Genomic DNA, 25,493 nt, shown 5'->3' with positions numbered 1-25,493 from the left:
TATCAAAAATCATCATAGAGCCGCGCCGACTTAAAATACGTGAGCTTGCCTAATACAAAAGTTTACTTTATTGAAATTATTTCATTCTTTTTAGAGCGTTTGAAGTCAATTATTTTTTAGTATAAAAAATAGTGTAAACGTATCCTAAATACATATAAATATAAATTCCATAATTATATATACATATTCATTTTATTATTATTTTCAGCTCTAAAATACTATAAAAAATCTTTTATTTTAGCGAATTTCCCATATCGGAAATAAGCTATTACCGTTGGTAGGTCTCGTGGTAAGACCTGGACCTAGGACCAATTTACTTTTTGATGTGCCCAGAGGCCAAAAACACCATCCGTTCAAATTCATATATTTATATATGAGTGAAAATTTAAAAACGTACGTTTTCAGGAAAAGCACTTTGCAAATTTTTTTCCCCTTTTTTCAAAACTTTTATTATTATTTTTATTTCGTTAACATTTTAAGTTTCATAAAATGTCCATGGTAACGCAATATCTTTGGTAGTTTTCTTTTTAAAGAGCATCTTTAGTAGAAAAACACAAAATCCTGTCACGACCATAATGGACGTTTAAATGAATATTAAAAATAGTTAATATTATTTTTATAACTATGTTTTGCTATAAACTAATTTACTTTTATGACCATTATACAATAAAAAGGTCACTAAGCTTTTGGTATATTTGGTCTTTCTAAAAAAAAATTTAAAAAACTAAAAAAATAGAAAAAAGCCAATAAAATCTTTTTAAGTTTGTATAACTCCGAAAAAACTTACCTGAGACCCGAAAAATCGTTATGTTTGTATAGAGGTCTGCTTCTTTTGTGTATAAAACATTGAAATATGACGATATTTTAATTTTTGAAATTTTCATGATAGAAATCATAAACGTGATGGTCAGGGACAAGCGGTACGGTCGTGAATTGTCTGGAATAATCTAAATCTTTCCAAACAATCCTTCAATTATACTGTTAGTTATAATAAAACTATGTGTTTCAATTGATCTAAACTGTTCAATTTACAATTATATTAAAGTTATTGTCACGACCAAACACACTATAATCCATAAGGCTGGATTGGTCGTGAAAAAAACCACGATGGTCGTGAAACTTTGGTCGTGAAATTACGTGTTATTTGGCTCTGTTCTGGCGGTAGCCCTGCACCTCATGTTCGAGGATACAAAGTGGACTTCTAGGTTGATCTAGCAATTGAAATATCTTATAAACAAAAATTAACACCATGTCTACTTCATCGAATGACTACGTACGGTCATGGACACACCAAAATTACAAAAAACACAATCTTTCCTTTATTAATCTTGTAATTCCTCCTTTCAACTCAAAATGACCGGCACTACAATCCTGACGTACACCCCGAACTAGTCTCTAAAACCAACTGACTCCATCGACGCCAGGCTTGCCACTGTCGTGCTCCAAAGTTGAAAATGTTTCCCAAATGGTCGTGACGCCAAATCGAGGGACAGACTTATTTTGTCATGGTAGTCAGTCTGCAATGACAATAAAATTATAATATGCTCCTTTTTTGTAAGTTTAATAACCATTGATGACATAAAAATATGGCTTTATATATTTCGGTATGAATAATTAGTCTAAAAACAGTGTGAAAGTTGGAAAATGTACCCTAGGGACACGTCATGGTCGTGAATTTCGAGACTTTAAAAATACGAAAAAAATACCTAGAACCTATTTAAAACTAAATAAATGTGTGTAACATGTTGCCCCCGTCCCAAAAAATATTAAAACACATAATAATAAACTACAAATCCAGTATCTACGAAGTAAAAGGCCAGGGACATGAAAACGTACATTTTTAAATTTTCACTCATATGTGTCCATTATCACGATAACTCAAGCTAAAATTATCCGATTTTTATGAAATTTGGATTAAACATGTAAACCTACATTTAATCAAACGAATTCACGAACCAGCATGATTGGAATAGTATGGGAACAGAGGTTTATGGGGTAAAAATGGCTTTTTCCCATTTTTCACCCTGAAAACATAAAATTTTGCAATTTATTTCCAAACCATTTTGTAGAGCTCAAAATAGTATATTGAAGCGTTTTAGTATGTCTAACGGTTACGGAAAAATTCCAAAAAAGTTTAAATTTAAAATTACTATGTTATTCTTATGGAGAGTAAAATAAACTGTTGCGTCTTGCTTGTCTATGGACATATTTTAATGAAATTTGAAAAAAATGTTACTTCATACTAAGCTATCAATTATTCAATAAAAACCACACCTTATATAACTATCTTCCCTGTAGCAGGAAACCTAAGTACTCATTACAACTAATGACATTTAAATAGGAAATAAATCTGACAATTTTAAGGGAATAATTTAGTGGAATTCCAGCCAAGTAGATGGAAATTCACTTGTCTGCAGTTTGCAGAATACACAGAAAGATGATTCTCTGCCAAAGGCATAATGTGAGAAAGATTGGAGTTTGAGGCACTGTATATGATTATGGTTTTGCATTACAGCTACCTGTGATCGTGAGGCTGGTGGGAAATCCACAGAAAGATGATTCTCTGCCAAAGGCATAATGTGAGAAAGATTGGAGTTTGAGGCACTGTATATGATTATGGTTTTGCATTACAGCTACCTGTGATCGTGAGGCTGGTGGGAAATCCACAGAAAGATGATTCTCTGCCAAAGGCATAATGTGAGAAAGATTGGAGTTTGAGGCACTGTATATGATTATGGTTTTGCATTACAGCTACCTGTGATCGTGAGGCTTGTGGGAAATCCACAGAAAGATGATTCTCTGCCAAAGGCATAATGTGAGAAAGATTCAAGTCCGAGGCACTGTATATGATTATGGTTTTGCATTACAGCTACCTGTGATCGTGAGGCTGGTGGGAAATCCACAGAACGATGATTCTCTGCCAAAGGCATAATGTGAGATAGATTCAAGTCCGAGGCACTGTATATGATTATGGTTTTGCATTACAGCTACCTGTGATCGTGAGGCTGGTTGGAAGTCCACAGAAAGATGATTCTCTGACAAAGGTTTCTGGAAGGCTGGAGGTGAGGAAGTTCGGAGTCTGGGGCACTGTCTGTGATGATGACTTTGAAGACAAAGAAGCTTCAGTGGTCTGTAGATCCCTCGGCTACAATGGTCCAGCCAAGGTACTGTATATGATAGTTCTTAATAATAAACCAATTAGTTGGTCTGGTCTGTATACATTAAGGTTTCTATGCTAAAATTCCAATATCAGTGACGTCATGTTACGATTTTATAAAGATTTGTTGATTTTTGAATGAATTCTTTAGCCCAAGGCTACCTACATTATGAGATTGGATTGATTTTGATCTAAAATTTTGATCCGAAAAAATCAGGAAATTGATTTCCAAGTTACTGTGATTTAACAGTCTTTTTCAATTCGCTTTGAGCATCACATTGTCTGGTACATGGTGGAATTATTATAATTATTTGGTTATGGCCATATCAATACCCCCATATAGTTATTGCATATAGTTATTGTTTATAAACTTGTCATCATAAAGATGAAAGCTAGCTATCTATTTAATTAAAACCACAGCATTTTAGTATATACTATAAAAAACTGAAGCTGAGTACTGAAGCTTAAAAAAATAATTTCATCTTTAGGAGTGTAAAGTATGAGTTGGTACAATATGTTTTTTCATAGTCTCTCAAGGAAGCCGCATTTGGACAAGGTGAGGGGGTAATATGGTTGAACGGTGTTCATTGTGCGGGCAATGAGAGTTCTCTGACTGAATGTTTACATCAGCCTTGGGGCCTCACAGACTGCAGCCACAGTGAGGATGTTGGTGTCGTCTGCTCCCACTTGTCCCAGGTAATATACAAGGAGACTAGACCCTTGGCCTTACCAAACATGGCCTGACAATCCACCGGTATTCTGTACGTTTGCATTATCCTGGTTTTTACAGAAATAAACTGAAATATATTCATTACAGATTTGAAATATAAAACACCATTTCAAAGCAGTCGACAGCCTCTTTTAACCTTAGATTTATCTGTATACATAGGCCTCTGGCCTTTGTGTGTAACGTGTCAAGCAAATCATGGAGTGAATCAGGAGAATAGTTTATCACGGTTATTGAGAAAAAAAGCAATGTTTTAAATACAAAATGGCGGCTCTGCGAGTAACAATAGACTTTCAGAAGATTTAAATGTGATATTTAAATTTACTATGAACCCGGAAATAATCCCTTAAAAGATTAGGAGAGTTATGAAACACGCTGTATATAGCTCTGTGACTGAGTGTAGTCTCACAAACTGTTTAGTATGTTATAGCCCTTTAGATTCTAAACAAAATGGTATAACTCCCAATCAGGCACGGCCCTAGGGACTTTGCCGCCCTGGGCGAAATCGGAGACTGCCGCCCCCGGTGGGTCTGGGGGGTATGTTGTACCCCTCAGTAGGCAAGGGGGGTCCGGGGGTCTTCCCCCGGAAAATGTTAGAAAAATAACTTCTCTAAACACTATTTTTAAGCGTTTAGGAAGTGAAATCTGGTGTTAACACTTAATACAATTTTAAGCTTCACAAGGAGAGTGGCTTGAGAGAGCAGCAAGGCAAGTCTAGTGTAGTTTGTGCTCCTGATTTTTTGCTAATTTTATGAGTAAATACTGCAATTTTATACATAATTTTTACTATAATTTGTTTACTTTCAACTAGTGAATGTTATCTTGACTTTTATTTATCAAAGTGGAAAAGAATTAAACAGCTAGGTAAGAAAATGTAATTAAAAATCCTGAAAATATTTCAAATAACAGTGCAGAGAAGGGTCTGTTATCAGATCAGATAAGGAGGGTCAGATTGACTGGACTCTGCTGGGGGTCCTTATCTTATCTCTTATAACTCAGTTCAAGGATTCATATTATGCTGAAGTTTGTTTATGTTTATTTTTAACTAAATCCATTTTACTCTACAATAATTACAATATTTGTAATTATTCTCGGCTATTTGTAAATAATGTTTTCAATTAATGACAAGATTTTTGCAAAAATTAAAGGACATCAGCCATGGCCTGCTCTTGTAACCAAGGTAGACAAAGATAAATATCATGTAACATTTTTTGGCACGGGGCAGACTGGCACCTGCAAGAGGATGGATATGTTTGATTTTTCTATGTATGTAGAAGATGTTTTACCTACAAAGAGAGTGACTAGTAAATTGAGACAAGCTATAGATGAAGCTGATTCATTTAAAATAACAGCTGAGGAGTTTATTTATGATCCAGAAACACATAATGAACCTGAGCATGAAACTAGTTTATTAGAATTGAATGAGATTAACTATCAACTCATGTTTGAGAAAAGTAAGATGGAAAAATCCCTGAGGTTAGCTGAGGAGGAGTCTGAGGAATTGTGCTCTAAATATAGGAAGGAAATCGATGATCTTGAGACTAGGATTTCTCAATTAAATAATCAGATTAAAATCAAAGACAATTTAATTACTGGGCTGGAAGGTAATATTAAGCAAATGCAAACAGACAAAGAAACCAAACCCACAACATCCACTGGGACACAGACTAAATCAAACACAATGAGTAAGTCAATGATTGCCACTGAATTATTAGGCACAAATTGGTTAACTGATATAACTATCCAACCATATCTTGATATGTTAAATAACAAGTTATTAACTAAGACATCGTGTGTTATTATAAACCCACTAATTGTCCATGCAGTGAAAAACTCAATGGATGTTCACCAATTTCTAGATCCATTGGAAATTAAAAACAAACATATTATTTTAACATTAATAAATGACTCTGAAGATCTTAGCAGTGGAATTAGCGGTTCCCACTGGAGTGTATTGTCATTTGACAGGAAGAACAATAAATTCTATTATTTTGACTCCTTGAACAATGCCAATTTGTCTGCTGCAAAGAAGGTTGCTCAAAAGCTCTCAGATTATTTTGGTGAAAAAACGTGTATGGCTGAATTTCTGTCATTGAATGGACCACAACAGTCGAACAGCTATGACTGTGGTGTGATCTCCTGCTGGGTCGTAGAGTCTTTGGTAGATGACATTATCACTACTGGGTCATTAAATGTGCAGTATCTCCAGAATTGTAAACTCACCAATGAAGACGTGATTTTAAAACGCTCAATACTTGCATATCTTCTGCATGATTCCACAGCATTAAACAACGGATTGTTTTACAATTTGTTGATTAAAAAAGGAGGTAAAGTCAAGGAAAATAAAAGGTTGTGTAATACAGAGAAAACTTCAGCTACACCTAATTCACAATCCTGGACCCAAATACAACCTAGAGCTAAAAGAAATCATATTAAAACTAAAAAGGCATTGACAAAAGAACCTGAAATAGTAACAACAAATAAGTTTTCTGTTCTTGACAAACAGAGTAACCAGGATATTACCAAGGCAAATAGACCCGATAGAGAACTCATGACACCGGAAGACTCCATGACAAAGCCTACAGCACTTCAGATTGATAACACTAGGCCTAAAAGAAGAACAAGAAGAACTAGCCAAGGAACTACAACTACATGTCCTGATATTAATCTAACATTCTGCTCGGACAGTCAAGGTAGAAATGTAGCCAACAAGATTGAAACCTACAGCTTGGGCAAAATAAACACGTTTGGCTATGTACGAGCCAATACCACTCTACTGCAGGTTGTGGACTCAGCATCCATAGATAACAACAAGAATCACCCTTTAGTCATACTTGGAGGCACCAATGACAGTCTGAATGGAAACCTATCTGATATATATGTACATCTAGAACACAAACTTACCCAAATTAGCAAATCCAGACCAGTATTCTTATGTACTGTACCAACAAGACATGACAAACCCATGAATCACTTTGAAAATTTAAATATAGAGACGGTAAACAACTATCTCCATGAATTAACAGCTAGAAGTGACAATGTGCATCTAATCAATTTAAGTGAACTCAAAAGATATCACTACACATCCCATGGACTGCACCTCAATAACAAAGGCAAAACTAAATTGTTAGGGTTATTAAATGACGCGCAATGATGTGGATATGGAACATTTTATTGTCTATTATAGTTACTACACAACAGCACACACATGAAGTAACGAGGACATTACATAACCTCACAACCGACTCCGGACATAGCAAGAATAATACATTCATTCTTAGAAGAAGAAGAAGTCATATAGGCCTAAGTTACATAGACACTTGATAGCCTAAAGATTGGAGCATGTACTATATGACAAGAATATAAATTTATCCTCTCTAACACCACCCCTTAAATTTATATTCAGCAAAATATGTAAAACACACAGAAAAATTTACTAGGCCCCTAAACATGTTTCATTTTTGCTAGGTTTATGCATTTCAGAAAAGAATATGTTAGGCCCTAAACTAACTATGCCTAACAATTCCAAAATGTTGTACACAACTCTCATGTTTAACTTTTGTTAGGGGCTTGGTCAGAACATCTGCTAACATTTCTTCAGAAGGTAGATACTTAATACAAACAACCCCTGATTCAACATGTTGTCTCAAAAAGTGATACCTAATATCTATGTGCTTTGATCTAGCATTAGTTACAAAATTTTTTGTCAACTGAATAGCACCTTTGTTGTCACAATATACATCAAATGGGTTCAGAGCATTTTTTGGATCAATCTCTGAGATTAACTGTCTTAACCATAACAATTCTTGAACTGTAAATGACAATGCCATATACTCTGCCTCACAAGTGGACAATGCTACTGTTCTCTGTTTTTTGCTGAACCAAGATATTAAACTACCAGAACATTTTAACAAACAACCTGTAACAGAATATCTTTCATTTATTTTGTTTCCCCAATCTGCATCACAATAGGCTATTACATTTTTGTTCTCTTCCCTTGAAAATTCCAATTTAAAATTAACAGACCCTTTTAAGTACCTAAAAATTCGTTTAACTGCTAACCAGTGTACCTTACTGTAAGAGTTATTGAATCTACTTAATAAGTTAGTAGCAAAAGAAATGTCTGGTCTTGTTATTTGTGACAAATACAGTAAACTACCGATAGCTTCTTGGTATGGAACACTCACCATGTCCGTCTCTTCGTCACTTACTGTCGTGAAGTCCAAGCCTGGATCAAGTGGAGTAGTTACTGGCTTCGCTTCGCTCATACCGAATCTCTGTAGCACTTTCTTGGTGTAGTCTTCTTGAGAGATCCAAATTTTTCCAGCTTCTCTGTTTCGAGTGATGGTCATGCCGAGACAATGGTTGACAGGTCCAAGGTCTTTCATATCAAAGTGAGTCTTGAGAGTACTCTTCGTCTTTTCCATGGATTTCTTGTTGTTCGAGAAGAACAGCATGTCATCGACATATAGAGCAATAACTTGTAGGTTATTTCCTTGTCTTGAATAGTAAACACACGGATCAGCTTGAGATCTCGTAAAGTTCAATCCAGATAGCACTTCGTCTATTTTTCTGTTCCAATTTCTTCCAGCTTGCTTCAATCCGTAGACGGCTTTCTTCAATTTCCAAACGTTTCCATCCTTTGAAGTAGCGATCTCTTTGGGTGGTATGACATAGACGTCTTCATGAAGATCTCCGTACAAGTACGCTGTTGTCACATCCATGTGATCTATCTCCAAATCTTCTTTGGCTGCCAAGGATATGAGGTATCGTATGGATGAATATTTCACCACAGGTGAGAACGTTTCTTCGTAATTTATCCCTTTTATCTGGCTACATCCTTTGATTACCAGTCTCGCCTTGAGAGTTTCTTCTTGGTTTTCACATGCGGGCTTAATTTTTAGTACCCATTTAGTTTTCAATGGTTTTACACCTATAGGTAGGCTAGTTTCTTCAAAGGTTTTGTTTTTTATCAAGGAGTGTATTTCTTTGTCAATACTTTGTTGCCACTGTTTTGATCTTTCACCACTTAGGGCTTCTTCTATGGTGATTTCTGTATCATCATTTTTTTCACTGTAGTATATTACATGATCAGGCCAAGTTTTCGGTTTCTTCTGTCTAGCAGATCGTCGTGGTGCTTCACTTGGTACGTCTTCATTTTCAAAACCAAGAAAATCTTCATCATCAGTAGCTTCATCTTCATTTGGGAGATTATCTTCTGCATGATGTTCGTTCTCTTCAGATCCATCTTCACTTGACTCGATTTGTGCTGAAAGGTTTACGTTGTTCTCCTGAACTTGCTTATTTAACTTTTGACTGGTCTCAGGATCCTCTTCTTTTTGGTTTTCCAAAAATATTACATCCCTAGAGATTGTAATCTTGTTCGTCTTAGGGTCGAGAAGTCGATATCCCTTTGTTGATGCACAGTAGCCTACAAAAATAAATTTTTGTGACTTTGGGTCCCATTTCTTTCTTTGCGTTTTTGGTATCTGTACCATGGCTTTGCATCCAAATACTCTCAGGTGAGCTAGACTGGGTTTTCTCCCATGCCATATTTCATAAGGTGTTCTATCTCCAAGGATTGCTGAAGGCGAGCGGTTTGTTAAGTACACAGCTGAAGAAATAGCCTCAGCCCAATATATTTTAGGCAAGTTTGCATCAAACAACATTGTTCGAGCTTTTTCAACTAATGTTCTATTGGCTCGCTCCGCGACTCCATTTTGTTGAGGGGAGTAGGGAGTCGTAAGTTGGTGAACAATTCCTTCAGAAGAAAGATAGTTCTTCATTTCTTCATTGACGTATTCGCCACCATTATCCGATCTGATTTTCTTTATTTTCGCTCCCGTTTGTTTCTCGACCATGGCTTTGAAACTTTTGAAGATTTTTGTCACCTCAGATTTTTCTTTGAGAAAATACACATACATGAGTCTTGAGAAGTCATCAATGAATGTCAAGAAGTATCTTCGTCCGCCGACAGATGCAGTTTCCATAGGTCCACAGAGATCTGTATGTACAAGGTCTAGAATATTTTCAGAGTACATTTTGCTCCGTTTGAAAGGTAAACGTGTCTGTTTTCCCATTATGCAAAGCTCGCATGGATCTTCCACTACAATATTGTCGTCTAAGCCTGTGGATATTTTAGACAGCTTTAACATACCTTTCCGGTTCAGATGGCCTAATCTACGATGCCATAAAATACCTTTATTCTCAGAATAAAAACAGTTTTTTATTTCTGTTGTATTCATACAATAAATTCCATTTTTTAGATGAGCTGTTGCAACTAAATTACCTGTCTCATTATTATGAACATAACCCCCACTTTTGTCAAAGGTTACAGTGTGTCCCTTCTTAACTATCTTACTCACTGATAGTAGGTTAACTGCCGAACTTGGTATGTGAAAAACATCATTGGCTTCTACGTCTACAACTTCACTACCATTATATAGCTCAAGATCTACAGTGCCAGAACTAACTGCAACTAGATCTGAACCATCTGCTGAAACTATTGTACAGCTATTTGGTTTTAGATTGCTAAGCTTATTTACATCGTTTGTAATGTGCGTGGACGCACATGAATCCAAGTACCATAAACCTTCATTATGGGTACGCCGATGACTGTCTACAGCCAGAAAAGCATTTTTCTTACTTGTATCATGGCTATTTTCATGTTTGTACTCATTAGGCCTACTTTTATTGGGCCTATCTGAGAATCTAGATTCATTAGGTCTAAACCTACTGTTTTGGTTAGGCCTATTAGATTTATTGTTACTACCATTTGATTGAGGGCAATTCTTAGCTAGATGGTTAGGCTTATTGCACCTAAAACATTTTAGCGGTGTCGACTTATTAGACCTAAACTGTTTATTGGCATAAAGAGCAGATTCACCGGTCCAGTCCTCGGATTTCACATCCTGAAGGAGCTTTACTTTGATGGAATCACCAGTGATAGGTGTTCCCGAATTTTCTAATGCCATGATCATCGGTTTGTAGTGATCAGGCAAACCTGCGAGTAGTAAGGTACCAATCCACTCCTCACTAACATTAAATTTCATTTCATTTAACTTAAAAGCTGTTGTTATGATTCTATCACAATAATCATCAATAGACTTACATTTTTCAAGTGTGGTTGTGACTAAGGTTTTTAGTAGGCCAACTTTCCTTGTTAAGCCAGAATCCTCAAAGGCCTTTTCCAGGGCGTTCCAAGCTTCTGCAGCCGTTCTAGTGTCTCTGATGTGAGAATAATTAATCTTATCCACAAATAAAACTATTCTTGAATGGGCTTTCTTGTCTTTTTTCTTCCAGTTATCACTGATGGGGTCCGGTGGGGTTTCCTCTATGACATCCCAAAGGTCATCATGTACGAGATAGGCCTTCATAGCAAATTTCCAAGTTGAGAAGTTTTCCCTCCCCTGTAGTTTTTCAACAATAGGTAGACCTGAAGAAGCACTCATTTTTTGTCGGTACTGTCTTCAAAACTATGAACAAAAGTCTCACACGGCACAACCTATGTGTAGGTTAGGATCAATCGTTACTCGCGAACCCGTGAACAAACTGATATCACAATGTTCCAGTTATTAATATCCATATCCACAAACGGCCTCTGGGCCCATAACCACTGTTAGGGTTATTAAATGACGCGCAATGATGTGGATATGGAACATTTTATTGTCTATTATAGTTACTACACAACAGCACACACATGAAGTAACGAGGACATTACATAACCTCACAACCGACTCCGGACATAGCAAGAATAATACATTCATTCTTAGAAGAAGAAGAAGTCATATAGGCCTAAGTTACATAGACACTTGATAGCCTAAAGATTGGAGCATGTACTATATGACAAGAATATAAATTTATCCTCTCTAACATAAATTAGCACATATTATAATTGACTGTTTAAAAAAGTGGTACAGCAACCGAAAAAATGCTAGGCCTACTGTTCTCACGAGTACACATGGCCTGAACTCTGGTACAGCCACAGCACTCCTACAAAATCAAACAGTAACAGTTACAGCTACAAATCAAGACAACCCTGGAATTACTGTAATTGAGGCTGACATGAAAGTTGTTATTCAAGAACAAAAATGTAATGTAGATGTTGCTTTCGCTCATTGTATTTCAGCTGATTTCACTCATGAAAAAAACATGAGTGCAGGAGTAGCTGTAGCTTTTAAAGAGTGTTTTGGTAAACCATGTGATTCGGACTACTGTAACTCTAATTTAACACAGCAGAAAGTTAACAATGGGCCATCAGTTTTTGGCTTGGTCACTAAATCAAGGTACTACCAAAAACCAAGACATAACAAGTACATATTTTACAACAATGCTTTTGATCAACTAATAGAAGAATTTAATAAACAAAATTTGAAAACCCTAATTTGTTCTCCTATGGGATGCTCCAGAGATCATGTCACGCTTGCACACTTTGCAAAAAATATAGTGAAATTTCAAAGGTCAACTAATGCATCAGTTATCATCATAACTTCAGATGAAAGAACCAACACCAACATTAGAAATGGCCTTTCGCATGCTGCGTTTATCACAAGTCTCAGAGAAGCTATCGCTGTCATAACTTCTAGTACTGGTATCCATAAAATCCAACAACACACTGATGCAACCAGAACTACAACAGCAGTTCACAAAGATGTTAATGTCTACAGCCAACTACAAGAGGAAGATGATACCTCCCAGTCCAGTTTGAGAATTTCACCTTCAACTGTGTCAAGTGATGGGGGGTTGGCTGTCAGTGGGTGTGCTAGTGTCAGTGCGGTATCTGGTGCCGGCGTAATGCATAGCCTCTCTGCCCTATGTACACTTCAACTCCCTCCTCAAACCCGAAATATTAATATCAATTGTAATCTAGAAGCTAAGGATAAAGTAAGCAATGTTATATCTTGTACACCACCAACTGTAACAGACAACCCGCCTTCAAAAAACTTATTAAAGATGCCAAAAGAAATCACTTAAATTTAACCAACAAAAGTTTTAAATTGGATATATTTCATTTAAATATACAACACCTGCCATCTAGAATAGATTCTTTACAGATAACAGTTGAAGAATTAAATCCCGATTTAATATTAATTAATGAGCATAAAATGACAAATTTAGAACTTTCGAGATTTAATTTAAATAACTATTGTATTCACTCATCTTTTGCAAGAAGTAGATCTGGTGGTGGTGGTGTCTTGATCCTTGGTAAAATCAATGGAAATGTAAAACATAGAAAAATAAATATTTTGGAAAATACCAACATAATATGTGAAAAAGAATTTGAGTGTTGTATTACAGAGTACAAGCATAATAGTTTAAAGCTTTTACTAGTAGCAATATATCGATCCCCTTCTGTAAAAATTAATCTCTTTTTAGAGAAGCTTGACTCTTTATTAAATTTATTGTTGAAACATTTTAAAAATATTGTAATTGTTGGAGACATAAATATTAATGTATTGGACACTACTTACAGGAAAATGCTTAATGACGTACTACAGGTATATAGCATGAGATATCTTGTAAACTTTCCTACTCGTGTTACATATATGTCAGAATCAGCTCTAGATAATGTATTGACAAATGTTTTAGATTATAAGATAAATGTTACTGGAGTGAATACCCAGATATCTGATCACGATGGATTATTGTTGCAGATTAGTTGCCTAAATAATAAGTTCACAAACCAAAATGTTTTGACTCCAAATAAAATAACTGTAAAAGAAGTAAGAGACTTTAGTGAAAAAAATTTACACATGTTTACTAAATTATTAGATCATGAAAACTGGATAGATGTTTACAACGCAAATGTTATGGAGAAATTCGACACTTTTCATAGAATTTTTATGTTTTATTTTAATACATGTTTTCCTAAGTTTAAAAAACGATGCAAACAATCAAATAATATTTGGATAACAGATGATTTGAAGAATGAAAAATCTAAAATTGTAAACATGAGTAAAATGGCACGTAACACAAAAAATAAAATTTTATTTGATAAAGCCAAAAGTCTGAATAAGGATTTTAGAAAAAAAGTCATTGCTACTAAAAAGAAACATTTTGAGACTAAGGTTAAGCAATCTAGTAATGTATGTAAAACTACCTGGAAAATCCTTAATAATGAGGTCTCCAACAAGAAACCAGCATTTAGTAATATTGAAATAGATTTTAATCATACATTGTTTACTGATCCTGAAGATATTAGCTTAATATTTAATGATTTTTTTAGCACCTATGTAACCTCATCAATACTTCCTCACCTTGCACAAAATAGCAACACACATGTCAACAAGCCAATTCAACAAGTCTCCCAAACTAAATTTAGGTTAAAACCAGTCACAGATAGTGAAGTTTTAAAAATTATCAGTTCCTTTGATAACAAACTTTCAACTGGTTTTGATGAGATACCCATGACAATATTAAAGCATGCTTGCTATCAGTTAGTGAAACCTCTTGTGCATTTAATTAACTCATCTTTTGTTAGTGGATTATTTCCTTCTAAATTAAAAATTGCTAAAGTTATTCCTCTTTATAAAAACAACGATTCTAAAAAAATAACCAATTACCGTCCTCTTTCGCTATTACCTACCATTTCAAAAATATATGAGAAAGCAGTATACATACAACTGACGAATTATCTGGAAACGTATTCTTTACATGATAATAATCAGCATGGCTTCAGATCAGGAAGATCAGTTACAACTGCAGCAATAGATTTTATAGAATCAGTAATAAACTCTCTTGACAAAGGTGAAACAACAGTTGGCATATTTTTAGACTTAAGTAAGGCTTTTGACAGTGTGTCACATACAATTCTTTTAGATAAAATCAGAAGTTTGGGCATTGATGGCATTTCGTTTGAATGGTTTAGATCATATATTTCTAACAGATATCAATACGTTGAAATTAAAAATTTGACAAATAACAGGTTAATCTCAAGATCTTCTCCTCTTACAGAGATTCACCATGGGGTACCCCAAGGGTCTATTTTGGGACCGATCTTATTTCTCATTTATATTAGGGATCTGTCAATTCCATTTTCAACTAGTTTACACAGTAGTAATATCTGCCTGTATGCTGATGATGTTACTTTTAAAATCAGCAATTCATCTTTATCAAATGTAGAAAATCATTGTTCTGATACTTTAAATATGCTAAATACTTTTTTAAATTCTCATCAGCTCTTGTTAAATTTAAGCAAAAGTAATTTTATGGTTTTTACAACAGGAAAAAGAAAACAAATTGTACAGCCTGTAATTCAATTTCAAAATAATAAATTGGAAGAAATCACAACAACAAGGTTTTTAGGATTAATTGTAGACAAAAATCTTACATGGAATAAGCATGTTGACCAGGTAGTCAACAAAATTACTTCTGGTATCCATGCTATTAATAGAATGTCAAAATTTTGCTCAATAGAAACCTTAAAGATTCTTTATTTTGCTTTTATCGATTCATCAATATCTTTTGGCATAAGTATTTATGGCTGTACCTCTAAGCAAAACCTGGATAGAATTCTTACTCGTCAAAAAAGTGCAATCAGAATTATGTTAAATTTAGAATGGGATACTTCCGCTCGTCAATATTTTTCAAAATTGGGAATAATGACTGTGTATAGTATTTATGTTTTTCATACAATTTTACACACAAAAAAACTTTCTAATGCTAATTTGGTCCCTAAACTTGGTGATTGTCATAATTATTTTACCCGGAACAGAAACGAAATTGCTGTCAGTGTCCATAACTTGGAGCTCTTTAACAAAAAAACCACCTGTGCAGGGAAAAGGTTTTTGGACAAACTCCCAGCTGAGGTGAGGAATATTGATAATATTTCCAAATTTAAAAAAAAACTTAAACATTTCTTAACTGATAAAACACTTTATGGTTTCGATGAATTGTAGATTAGTTTTATTTAGTTTTAAGCCTAGTGACGCCATTCAATGTATGCGACTGTATACCATATGAATAAAGATATTTTTTCATTTCATTTCATTTCATTTCATTCATTTCATTTCATTTCATTTCATGCAATTTTTTAACACTTTAACACTGAATATTTTGATTAATATGTTAACGGGACTTGGCCTATTAAAAAAAAATTATTTCAAAGGCGTGTAATAAATTCACTTAACTTCGTTGTTCCATTGCCACACCAGCTAACGCCATCAAATCTTTCTTTTCGGGGCGAACAACCCGATCAGTTTACTTTGTTTTGACAAAAAATAACACTCATGAGACACCACGGAATACGAAAATCATAAAAACACACTGGCACAATTATTGTGCCAGTGTGTTTTAATGATTTTCGTATTATAATTATTATAATTAACACCAGACGACAGATCAAGCGTAGTGTGAGTGACGGGGTAGAGGAGGAGGGTGTCGATGGGCGGTTGAACGCGGAACGTACGGTGACTCAGAAAAGATGATGCAGATAGACAATAGAAAATATGGTGATAATGGCCAGTTTGGAATGCATCGCCAAAAGCAAAAAAGGTTGACATTGCAGTCAATGACATGGCTCGGATTGTAACTGGGTGTTTGAAACCAACCCCAGTACACAAACTCTATCCTATCATAGGGATCTCAAGTCAAACATGCAGAAATGGGGTCTCTTACCAGACGAAGAAAAAATCTTGTGTCCGTGTGGTGCTGTTCAGGATCCTGGCCATCTGCTAATCTCTCCACGCCTGGACCAGTCTTGCACATTAGATGATCTTTTACAAGCGAATGACAAAGCCATATCGGTAGCTAATTTTTGGAGAAGCGAAGTCTAATTTCCGGACACGGAAAGTAAAGTAAGTATGGTGATAATTCAGCGGCGGATGACAGTGGACTGTGTCGTTTGGAAGGATATCAGCGTTAAGGGCAAAGGCCGCATACCTTCTTTATCGCAAAGAGCGGCTGAATAGCGGAAAATATTACTTGGGCTAGGTTTTGTTTGAAACGGAAAAATATAATAAGGAATTGTTTGATTTAAAATCATGAAACTTAAATTATAAAAGGTTTAAATACCTGCTATTAAGCAATCCAATTTTGTTGTTGACACAACTAGTTTCGGTGTCTGTGTGACACCATCATCAGGCTGCACAAGGACAGTTTTCTTTCTTCATACGACAGTACTGTATGAAGTGTCCAGACGTTGAAGTCCAGACGTTACAGTCTGGACTCAAACTCCGTCGGGTTAGCGTCGTCTGTTTTCATAACTGATCAGTTACCATAAATGTCTCGTATTCGTGTTTGTGTCGTGTTTAAATGTTTATTTATTATCTTCGTGTAAATATGACGCTCTTCGTATGAAGAAAGAAAACTGTCCTTGTGCAGCCTGATGATGGTGTCACACAGACACCGAAACTAGTTGTGTCAACAACAAAATTGGATTGCTTAATAGCAGGTATTTAAACCTTTTATAATATTATTTGGCAATCCAGGGGCATTGTTTCATTTGTTGTTCATTTGTTTGTTGTTGTTTCATTGTTTGTTCATTGTTTTAAGTGTGTTTTATAGGTTGATTAACGGTATTTTGAGTTTAAAATAGATATTTTAAAATAACATTTTTAATAACTCAATCAATTATATAGATACGGGATTTTTCCTTGTACTTTTTTAAAAGTAGATGAAGTTTGTAATACAATTCCGTTTAGAGCATATTTCTATCGTATGTTCTAGAACGCGACTCAGTGCATCTTCCCCCTCTTCCCCAGGGTTATGCACCTGTTGGGAGGGATACAATGTCGCTATTTGTCATCTCCAAGATGCCCCCACAACAATCAAAAGTCAAAATGTGTTACACTTTCAGTGCATACCCAAGTTTTACAGTTTCTACTACACGTTGATTTCCGCCGTGCAGCGGTGTTATCCGCGTCACCGTGCCGCTTCATCGGAAACCTAGCATAACCTTGTAATTGTTTTGATATAATAACCATATAAAGTGATTTTAGTGTGTTAAATATACAATGCACAATGACGAACTGTACTATTATTGGTTTAAAGGGTTTTTAATGGGAGTTTAATGTTATTTTGAGTTTGTAATGCATATTTTAAAATAAAATGTTAATAACTCAATTAATAATAGAGCTACGGGATTTTTCTTGTCTTTTTTTCCAAGCAGATGAAGTTTGTAATACAATGCCGTTTAAAGCATGTTTCTATCGTGTCTAGTTCGTGAAATATGAGCGATGTTCTAAAACGCGCCTCATCGCTACTTCCCCCCCTCCCCCCACAGTTCTGCACCTGCTGGGAGGGCGACAACATCGGGTTTTGTCATCTCCAAGATGCCCCCAACAACAATCAAAAACACTTTCAACCCCCTATAGATGCTAGAATAATATTATAATTGGTAACCTGATTGAGCTAAATAAAATTACAGAGGAAAACACAATAAAACATGGAGTTATGGCTAGCCAGCGAACGATTTTCTTTCCACCCTCTAAAATTAGAGTGTTTCAGCGAATTTCCCATATAGGGAATAAGCTATTACCGTAGGTCTCATGGTAGGACCTAGACCCGGGACCGATTTACTTTTTCGTTTTGAGGTCCCCAGAGACCAAAAACACCATCCGTTCAAATTCATATATATATATATATATTTATATATGTGTCCGTTAGCGCGATAACTCAAGCAAAAATGATCCGATTTTGATGAAATTTGGTACAAACGTGTAAACCTACGTTTATTTGAACGAGTTCGCGAACCAGCATAATCGGACCATGGGAACAGGGGTTTATGGGGGGTTTTATGGGGTAAAAATGGGGTTTTCCCATTTTTCACCCTAAAAACAAAAAATTTTGTAATTTCTTTCTCAACCATTTTGTAGAGCTTAAAAAAAGAAATAATTTAGTATATTGAAGCGCTGTTGTATGCCTAACGGTCACGGAGAAAATAAAAAAAAGTGTAATTTAAAATTCCCATGTTATTCTTATGGAGAAAATGAAAACTGTTGTAGTTTACTTGTTTATGGATATATATTGATAAAATTTGGCAAATTTATTTATTTCATCCTATACTATTGACATATGGTCAAAACACACTTTTTACCTTCCCCGTAGCAGCAAACCCAAGCACTTGTTAAATCTAATGTTATTTAAATTGGGAATAAATACGTCATATTTATGGAAATATTTTAGTAAAAATGTAATCAGACAAGTTGAAATTCGCTTAGTCTGCAGGTTTGCTGCGGCGGGGGTATTTTGCTAGTATCACGATAATGGCTGTTTTTAGAAGACGTTTAGTAATCCGGCACAACCAAAGTTCTGAACATGCCAAATTAGTGAGAGTCTGCTGTAGTTGAATTATTCTTTCATAGAGTATGCTAGGGTAAAGGTCTATAATTATATGTTATCTCTTAGTTTCAGTTATTGAGATATTGATATGTGACATAAAAGATTTTTGAGGGGCTTACAAAAAGTTGTCCGTTGGACTTTGTTGATAAGTGTATAAAAATCAGTAATTTACATCAGCACACTTTTGTCAGTAAATCATTTCACCTACGTCCAACTGGCAAACTTTAACATGGCAATGGAATGTCTTGTTATATCAATAGTCAAATATTCGGTGTTAACTTATACTAAGCCTGCACTACATGGCGAATTTCAATATAGAAGTTTAAGTTTATTTGTTGAATAAATTAATATTTCAACAGATTTAACACAATAAGTACAATACTGTAGTGGTAAACAAATTAATCCTATGTAATATTGATGAATGGTTTTCTAAAGTAAACAAACCATTGATTAATACAAAAATTATTCCGAATGGGTATTTGGAAACCTAGCTACTATTTTTTTTTCTGAGTCATAAACCCATAGTTATTGCATCTTCATTTTCAAATATATTTTAAATATTCTATGGATACTCCAACTGGAGTTATTTCAATTTTGCAGTTACACCCTATTCTTTATTTTCAACTTTAGGAAAAGTCTACTTATCAAGTGTTTGGATTACATCTTCCCACTTCCCGTTGCAAAGTGTGGGCACAGCAGCTAGTTAAGTATAATTATTAAATGTATTATATTGAACTGATTTGGTACTCTTTCAAAACCTTTAAAGTGATTAGGATAGGAAAAACGTGTTAAACAGTGATTATTATTTTGTTCAGGACAAAAGAAATTCACATGAAGCAAAGAATCTTCAGATAGATGTAGACTCTCCACAGAAACTATCAGTGGATGGCATACTTCCAAAGGACTGTGGAAAGATTGATGAAGAATTGAAGTACTTAAACACAGACTTAACACCAAAAGTAGTAAAAGGTCAAGATATAAAAAAAGGCACTATCCCCTGGCAGGTAATATATCATGAGTGAAAATAATTGAATCCCTCAGTTTTAACTTGGAAATGACTCTAACTACTGCAGTATGTCTGTTGTTTAAAATACTTAGGTACAACCAAAGTCAGTATAATTCTTATCATTATTCAATTTTTAGATTTTATATTATCTTGGGAATATTTTCTGATTCATATTTTTTTTCTGAAAACATAAATTTTGCATTAATCTTAATTATTGTAACATTTTGAGGCAGATTGTATTTTCCTAGTTAACTTATGGGTTATGCTATACCCTCTGGGTAGTTGAGGTTGAATGGTAGTGCTTGCCTTCAGTTATTAGTTCAGTTCCGTGGTATTGATTCTTGGCCCAGATGATATTTCTTCTCTGGACTACAATTACAAGATGTTAAATAGATAGTTTGGAATATTACCTTAATAAATTTTAAAAAATTATTCAAAACAAAAAAATAAGTCAACTCAAATAAACTTAAGGTAATTAAAATATAACAGGTTAACCTCCACACAACTCCCTTAGTCCAGTGTAGTGATGTGTTTCACTGACAGGCCAGTTTGCGAGTGAGGGGATCGATCAAGTCTATTCACTGGTGCGGAGCTGTGGTTATCTCCCCCCTCCACATACTCACCTCCGCTCACTGCCTCCAGGACTACGCTAAGTCTGCATACTTTGTACGAGTCGGTGACTTTGACACAGAGGTCAGTCATTAGTAATTTTGTCAAAATTCATGTTTCTGACCCCTGGACTATATTGTTAAGATAATAATAGGTTTTACATACCTCTGTCAAATAGTCCAACGATTAATATTGCTCATCAGCTTACATGTTTGATGAATGCTTTGAGTCGACCAGGTGTAGGGCGATGACTGATTTTTGTTTGATAATTCTTGGAGTTGACCTGTGTTCTCTGTAGCAGGTTTCAATTGCCTGACCCGTCCAGCGTATTTATTTGCATGGGCAATCTGGGCAACTGATCTTGTAAACACCAGTCTTGTTTACTTTATTGCTGGATCCTTTATTGTTGTGCAAAATGTTCCTAGTGGGGTTGGTGGTTCGGACCGAAAATGTTGAAAGCTTTGAAAATTTTGTCTTTACAACGAAACATGTACGGTAAGCTGATGAGCAATATTAATCGTTGGACTATTTGACGGAGGTATGTAAAACCTATTATTGTCTTAGTAATTTTGTGTTAATTTAGACAAAGGCTATATGTGATGCATTGATGTTGGGCACATTTTTGCAGTTTTTAGGGTAGGTTTCTGTTTAGACAATGACAGAAGAATGTAATGTTCCAAGGTTTGTATGTTAGTTAAGGCCGTTTCAAACTCATATGATGATTAGACTAGTAGGTAGGTGGCATAAATTTGTTCAATAACGATGTGATGGAAAATTTAAGCTTCCGTCAAGTGAAAATCACACGTTCTGTGAAAAGGATTCTGTGGATATGGTGTTTAAATTTGTGTACATCTAGAAATCTAGGATCCTACTCTACTGTAAGAAATGCTTATGTTTGAAACTCGTTATGACACACAGGAAGAAATCGCCCTAGAAAATGTTTGTCACTAGCTAAAAGATTTTTTCTTGCTTTCAAAACAGGTAATATGATGTATTTTATATTATACATATTCAATACAAATTTGAAAGATTTCATGTGAGAATCGTTCAATCATAATTTAAGGGTAAGTACCTGGGGACCGAGCTTTGCTCGGACAAAATCATTAGTTTACTCTGAAAGCAGTCTTAGTATTGCAGATACATGAATCCATTCCCCACACTCCGCACTGCTAGCCTTTACTAATTCTTTTACCATTTCCTGTGTCGTGGACATGTTTCCATCCCTTCTCATAGCATTTCAGTATTGCAGATACATTATTCTAACTGCTACAAACTGTTTCCAGTTCCCACACTCCACATTGCCTTTTCTACTTCATTCACCCCTTCCTAAGTCGCGGACCTGTTTCCCTCCCATCCCATAGCATTTTAGGATTGCAGATACCTTAATATAATCTTCATAAACGGTTCCCACACTCCGGATAGCTCACCTTGACTACTTCCTTCACCACTTCCAACATCTCTGACCTGTCTTCCTTCCTTTCCATAGCATTTTTGGATTGCGGATACTGTACCTTAATCTAATCGTCATAAACAGTTCCCACACTCCGGACTGCTTACCTTAACTACTTCCTTCACCACTTCCTACGTCTCGGACCTGTTTTCCTCTCTTTCCATAGCATTTTAGGATTGCAGATACCTTAATGTAATCGTCATAAACAGGTCCCACACTCCGGACTGCTCGCCTTTATTACTTCCTTCACCACTTCCTACGTCGCGGACCTGTTTCCCTCCCTTCCCATAGCATTTAAGGATTGCAGATACCGTAATCTAATCATAATAAACAGATCCCACACTCCACACTTCTACCCTTGACTACAATTTATCGAGTAATCTTCAGTATAATCTTTGCTCAATAGTAACAACTGATGTTTTTCCTTTTGTACTGTATTTTTAATTTTCTAGTTTACTGTGGACAGACAACTTACAAGTTTTTTGTTTGCTTTTTTCCTTGTTATTTAATTCAGCCAAGATGTTTACTTAGCAACCCATAAGACTAATGTTAAAAAAATGTGACTTTCAGTTTAATTTTTCTACGTAATTAGATTTTTGATTACGTAATTAGATCCAGGTCTAACTGGAGTAAACTCGTTTTTAGGCCAGGAATAAACTATTTACAACATTTGAAGAAAATCGTCGGAGCCATTTTCGAGATCTTTGTGCAAGGAAGCAAACATACATACATACAAGCAAACATTGCTCATATTAGAGTATAGAATACTGTAATAGTATATTTCATCACTAGGGCCTAAAATGACTCTTTTCGGCCCAAGCTCAAGTTTTACGATCGAGGCGAGGCCTAGGTCGGAAAATGAAAAGAAAAGAAAATGAGGTTGAAAAGACACTTTTCACGTGTGATGAACTATATTTTTCATCATATTGCACCATTATTTGAATAAACTATGTTACAAAACTAAAATAGTTTTCATTTAAAGATAACCTCTCAAAACTACTTCTAACTTGTTTTCAATTTAATTTGCTTATGGAAACAAGCTGCTGTTTAGTAAGAGATTCAATCGTTTCGTCTTTTACGATTGTGTTAGTGTACATTATATACCATAGATATGCCGAAGTATTTACATTAAGGAAACAATTAACTTCAATCGATTAAACAATTGATACATAATTTCAAAATATGTGATTGTTTCAATTGAAATTTGAAACTGAGTTTAAAACAGATGATTTTTACTCCCTAAGGGCTAAAAACACTTTTTACTCCCTAGTCCCTAGGGATTAAAAATTCTCCTTTAGACCTGCAACGCATGTATTATAAATGGCTATTTTTGCTGCGGTATGAAAAATTTTTTTGTTTGTTATAAGTTCTTAAACCTTAATGTGTTTTCCGTCAAGTCAAAAAGCTGGCAGATATCCAACAAATAAATGTTTGGAGGGACCTGTTGGCTCTGCTTTCAATTTCATAATCTTATAGTTAAGGTTTTAGTGTCTCAAAAATAAAATTCAAATTTGATTATATCGTCTTTATTACTTTTATCTTAAAGCAAAAAACCCATGTATTCATGACAAAATTGCTTTTGATAGGTGCCTGAGGGAACTGAACAGGAATATGATATAGAATCTACATATATTCACGAAGATTATGACAAGGGCTATAAGTTGAACAATGACATAGCACTAGTGAAGCTGAAAGGCACAGGTATACGTTTTAGCAGTTATGTGAGAGCAGTATGTCTACCACCTCCCCCCAGTGCCTACATTCCAGGAACAAACTGCACCATCTCTGGCTGGGGTTCTAACGGAACACCTGGAGCAGGTAAACTAACAACACAGTCCTTCTACACTCTCAAATATAAACTCAAGTTAGGCATTGGGAAACTATGCTGAATATTATTAATTATATAGGATTGAATGAATAGAAATAACGTTTTAGTGAACTTTCCCTGTAGGGGAGAAGCTATTACAGTAGGCGGCATGGAAAGACCTTGTAAGACCTAGGAAAAATTTTATTTTCCATTTTGATGTTGATGTATCAAGAGGCGAAAGAAATTTGTTCATGTTCTAAATGAATTAAGAAACTCTTGAAAATTTTAAGAAGTAAAACTTGGTCCGTTGTTTGAAATCAGAGTTGTTAAAAATACCTCTATTACTAAACTACTACTGTTTAAGACAAATTCACTATCCAAGTATCTGTATCTAAGATCATTGTCAGATGCATCATTAAAATGCTGTTACAGAATAATTCAATGTGTCTGAAAATGTGGTCCAGAGAAAAAAAACTATGTTTCCCACTTTCAACACTGAATAAAAACAAACTGGACACTTTTAACGATTAGGCTAGTCAATCTAGAGTCAAATTATTTTTAGCATAACATCAAACTTAATGTAATAGAAATAAAATAAATGGGATGTTGTCAACAAAGGTGTCCATAATATCATACTAAAAATCGAGAAAAATTAAAGTGGCGGAAAGCCACCATTTTGGAAAAAACCTTCTGCCATATTGGATTTATGTAAGCTTTTAGTAAAACATCAATAGTTTTGACAACTAAGCGTCATTAAGTCTACTTTAACATAATAACAACTTTTATACCATTTAAATATTGTTTTGTTTAAATGAGACAGCTTAAAATTGAAATAATGCCAAATTTCAAAACTTTCTTCAAGGTTTTTTTTAGTAAAACCTTTAAATTTTTGCAAATACAAACTCAGGTGATAAGAACATACATATTTTGTGGCTCTTAAAAGAATCTGCATTAAATTTTAAACAATAATAATCATCACATCAGTATATCATGTATCTTGCTTTGAAGATATATTATGGTACATACTTGTTATTAGTATTAAACTTGGAACGCTAGCCTTGACGCGCGCTGCACCACTACATCTAGTCCGGGTAAAATACACTTTGAGGTGGGAAAAATTGCTTTAAGAAAATTTAAGCCATGTTTGGGAATCATACATATGGACAATATATAAACAAAAATCCGACAAAATCCGAGCATGGGAACACAAACATACCAAAATTCAACATACCAAATTCCAATTAATTGTGGTATTTTTATTTAAGTTATTTAAAGTTGGGAAAAGCCGCCATTTTTAATATTGATTTTAGGGGTTTTCCCGTAGACCAAATTTTAACAACTTTTAGTATGTAACTCTGCACACTCAACACTAAAAATTAAACCATAAAACGTTTCATTGAAAATTTTTAAAGGTCATATCCTATATTTCTCCGATTACTACTGTAATTGTCTATTATG

At 34.9% G+C, this 25,493-nt stretch overlaps 1 protein-coding gene across 1 annotated transcript in view; it reads left to right on the top strand.

Annotated features, from left to right (window-relative positions):
* Positions 1-25,493, top strand: part of LOC128983454 (uncharacterized) — a 122,786-nt gene that overhangs the window by 87,451 nt on the left and 9,842 nt on the right. The window contains exons 18-22 of the mRNA XM_054402751.1: positions 2,988-3,164; positions 3,686-3,853; positions 19,979-20,167; positions 20,713-20,862; positions 23,815-24,046. Coding sequence (XP_054258726.1) covers positions 2,988-3,164; positions 3,686-3,853; positions 19,979-20,167; positions 20,713-20,862; positions 23,815-24,046 — 916 coding nt within the window. The remainder of the gene's footprint in view (positions 1-2,987; positions 3,165-3,685; positions 3,854-19,978; positions 20,168-20,712; positions 20,863-23,814; positions 24,047-25,493) is intronic.

This window comes from Macrosteles quadrilineatus, unplaced genomic scaffold, assembly GCF_028750875.1.
Source record: "Macrosteles quadrilineatus isolate MER2022 unplaced genomic scaffold, UCM_ALF_1.0 Scaffold_1__1_contigs__length_201487025, whole genome shotgun sequence".
Lineage (NCBI taxonomy): Eukaryota > Metazoa > Arthropoda > Insecta > Hemiptera > Cicadellidae > Macrosteles > Macrosteles quadrilineatus.
Note: the sequence above shows the minus strand (reverse complement) of the source record. Positions and strands in the feature narration are given on the sequence as shown.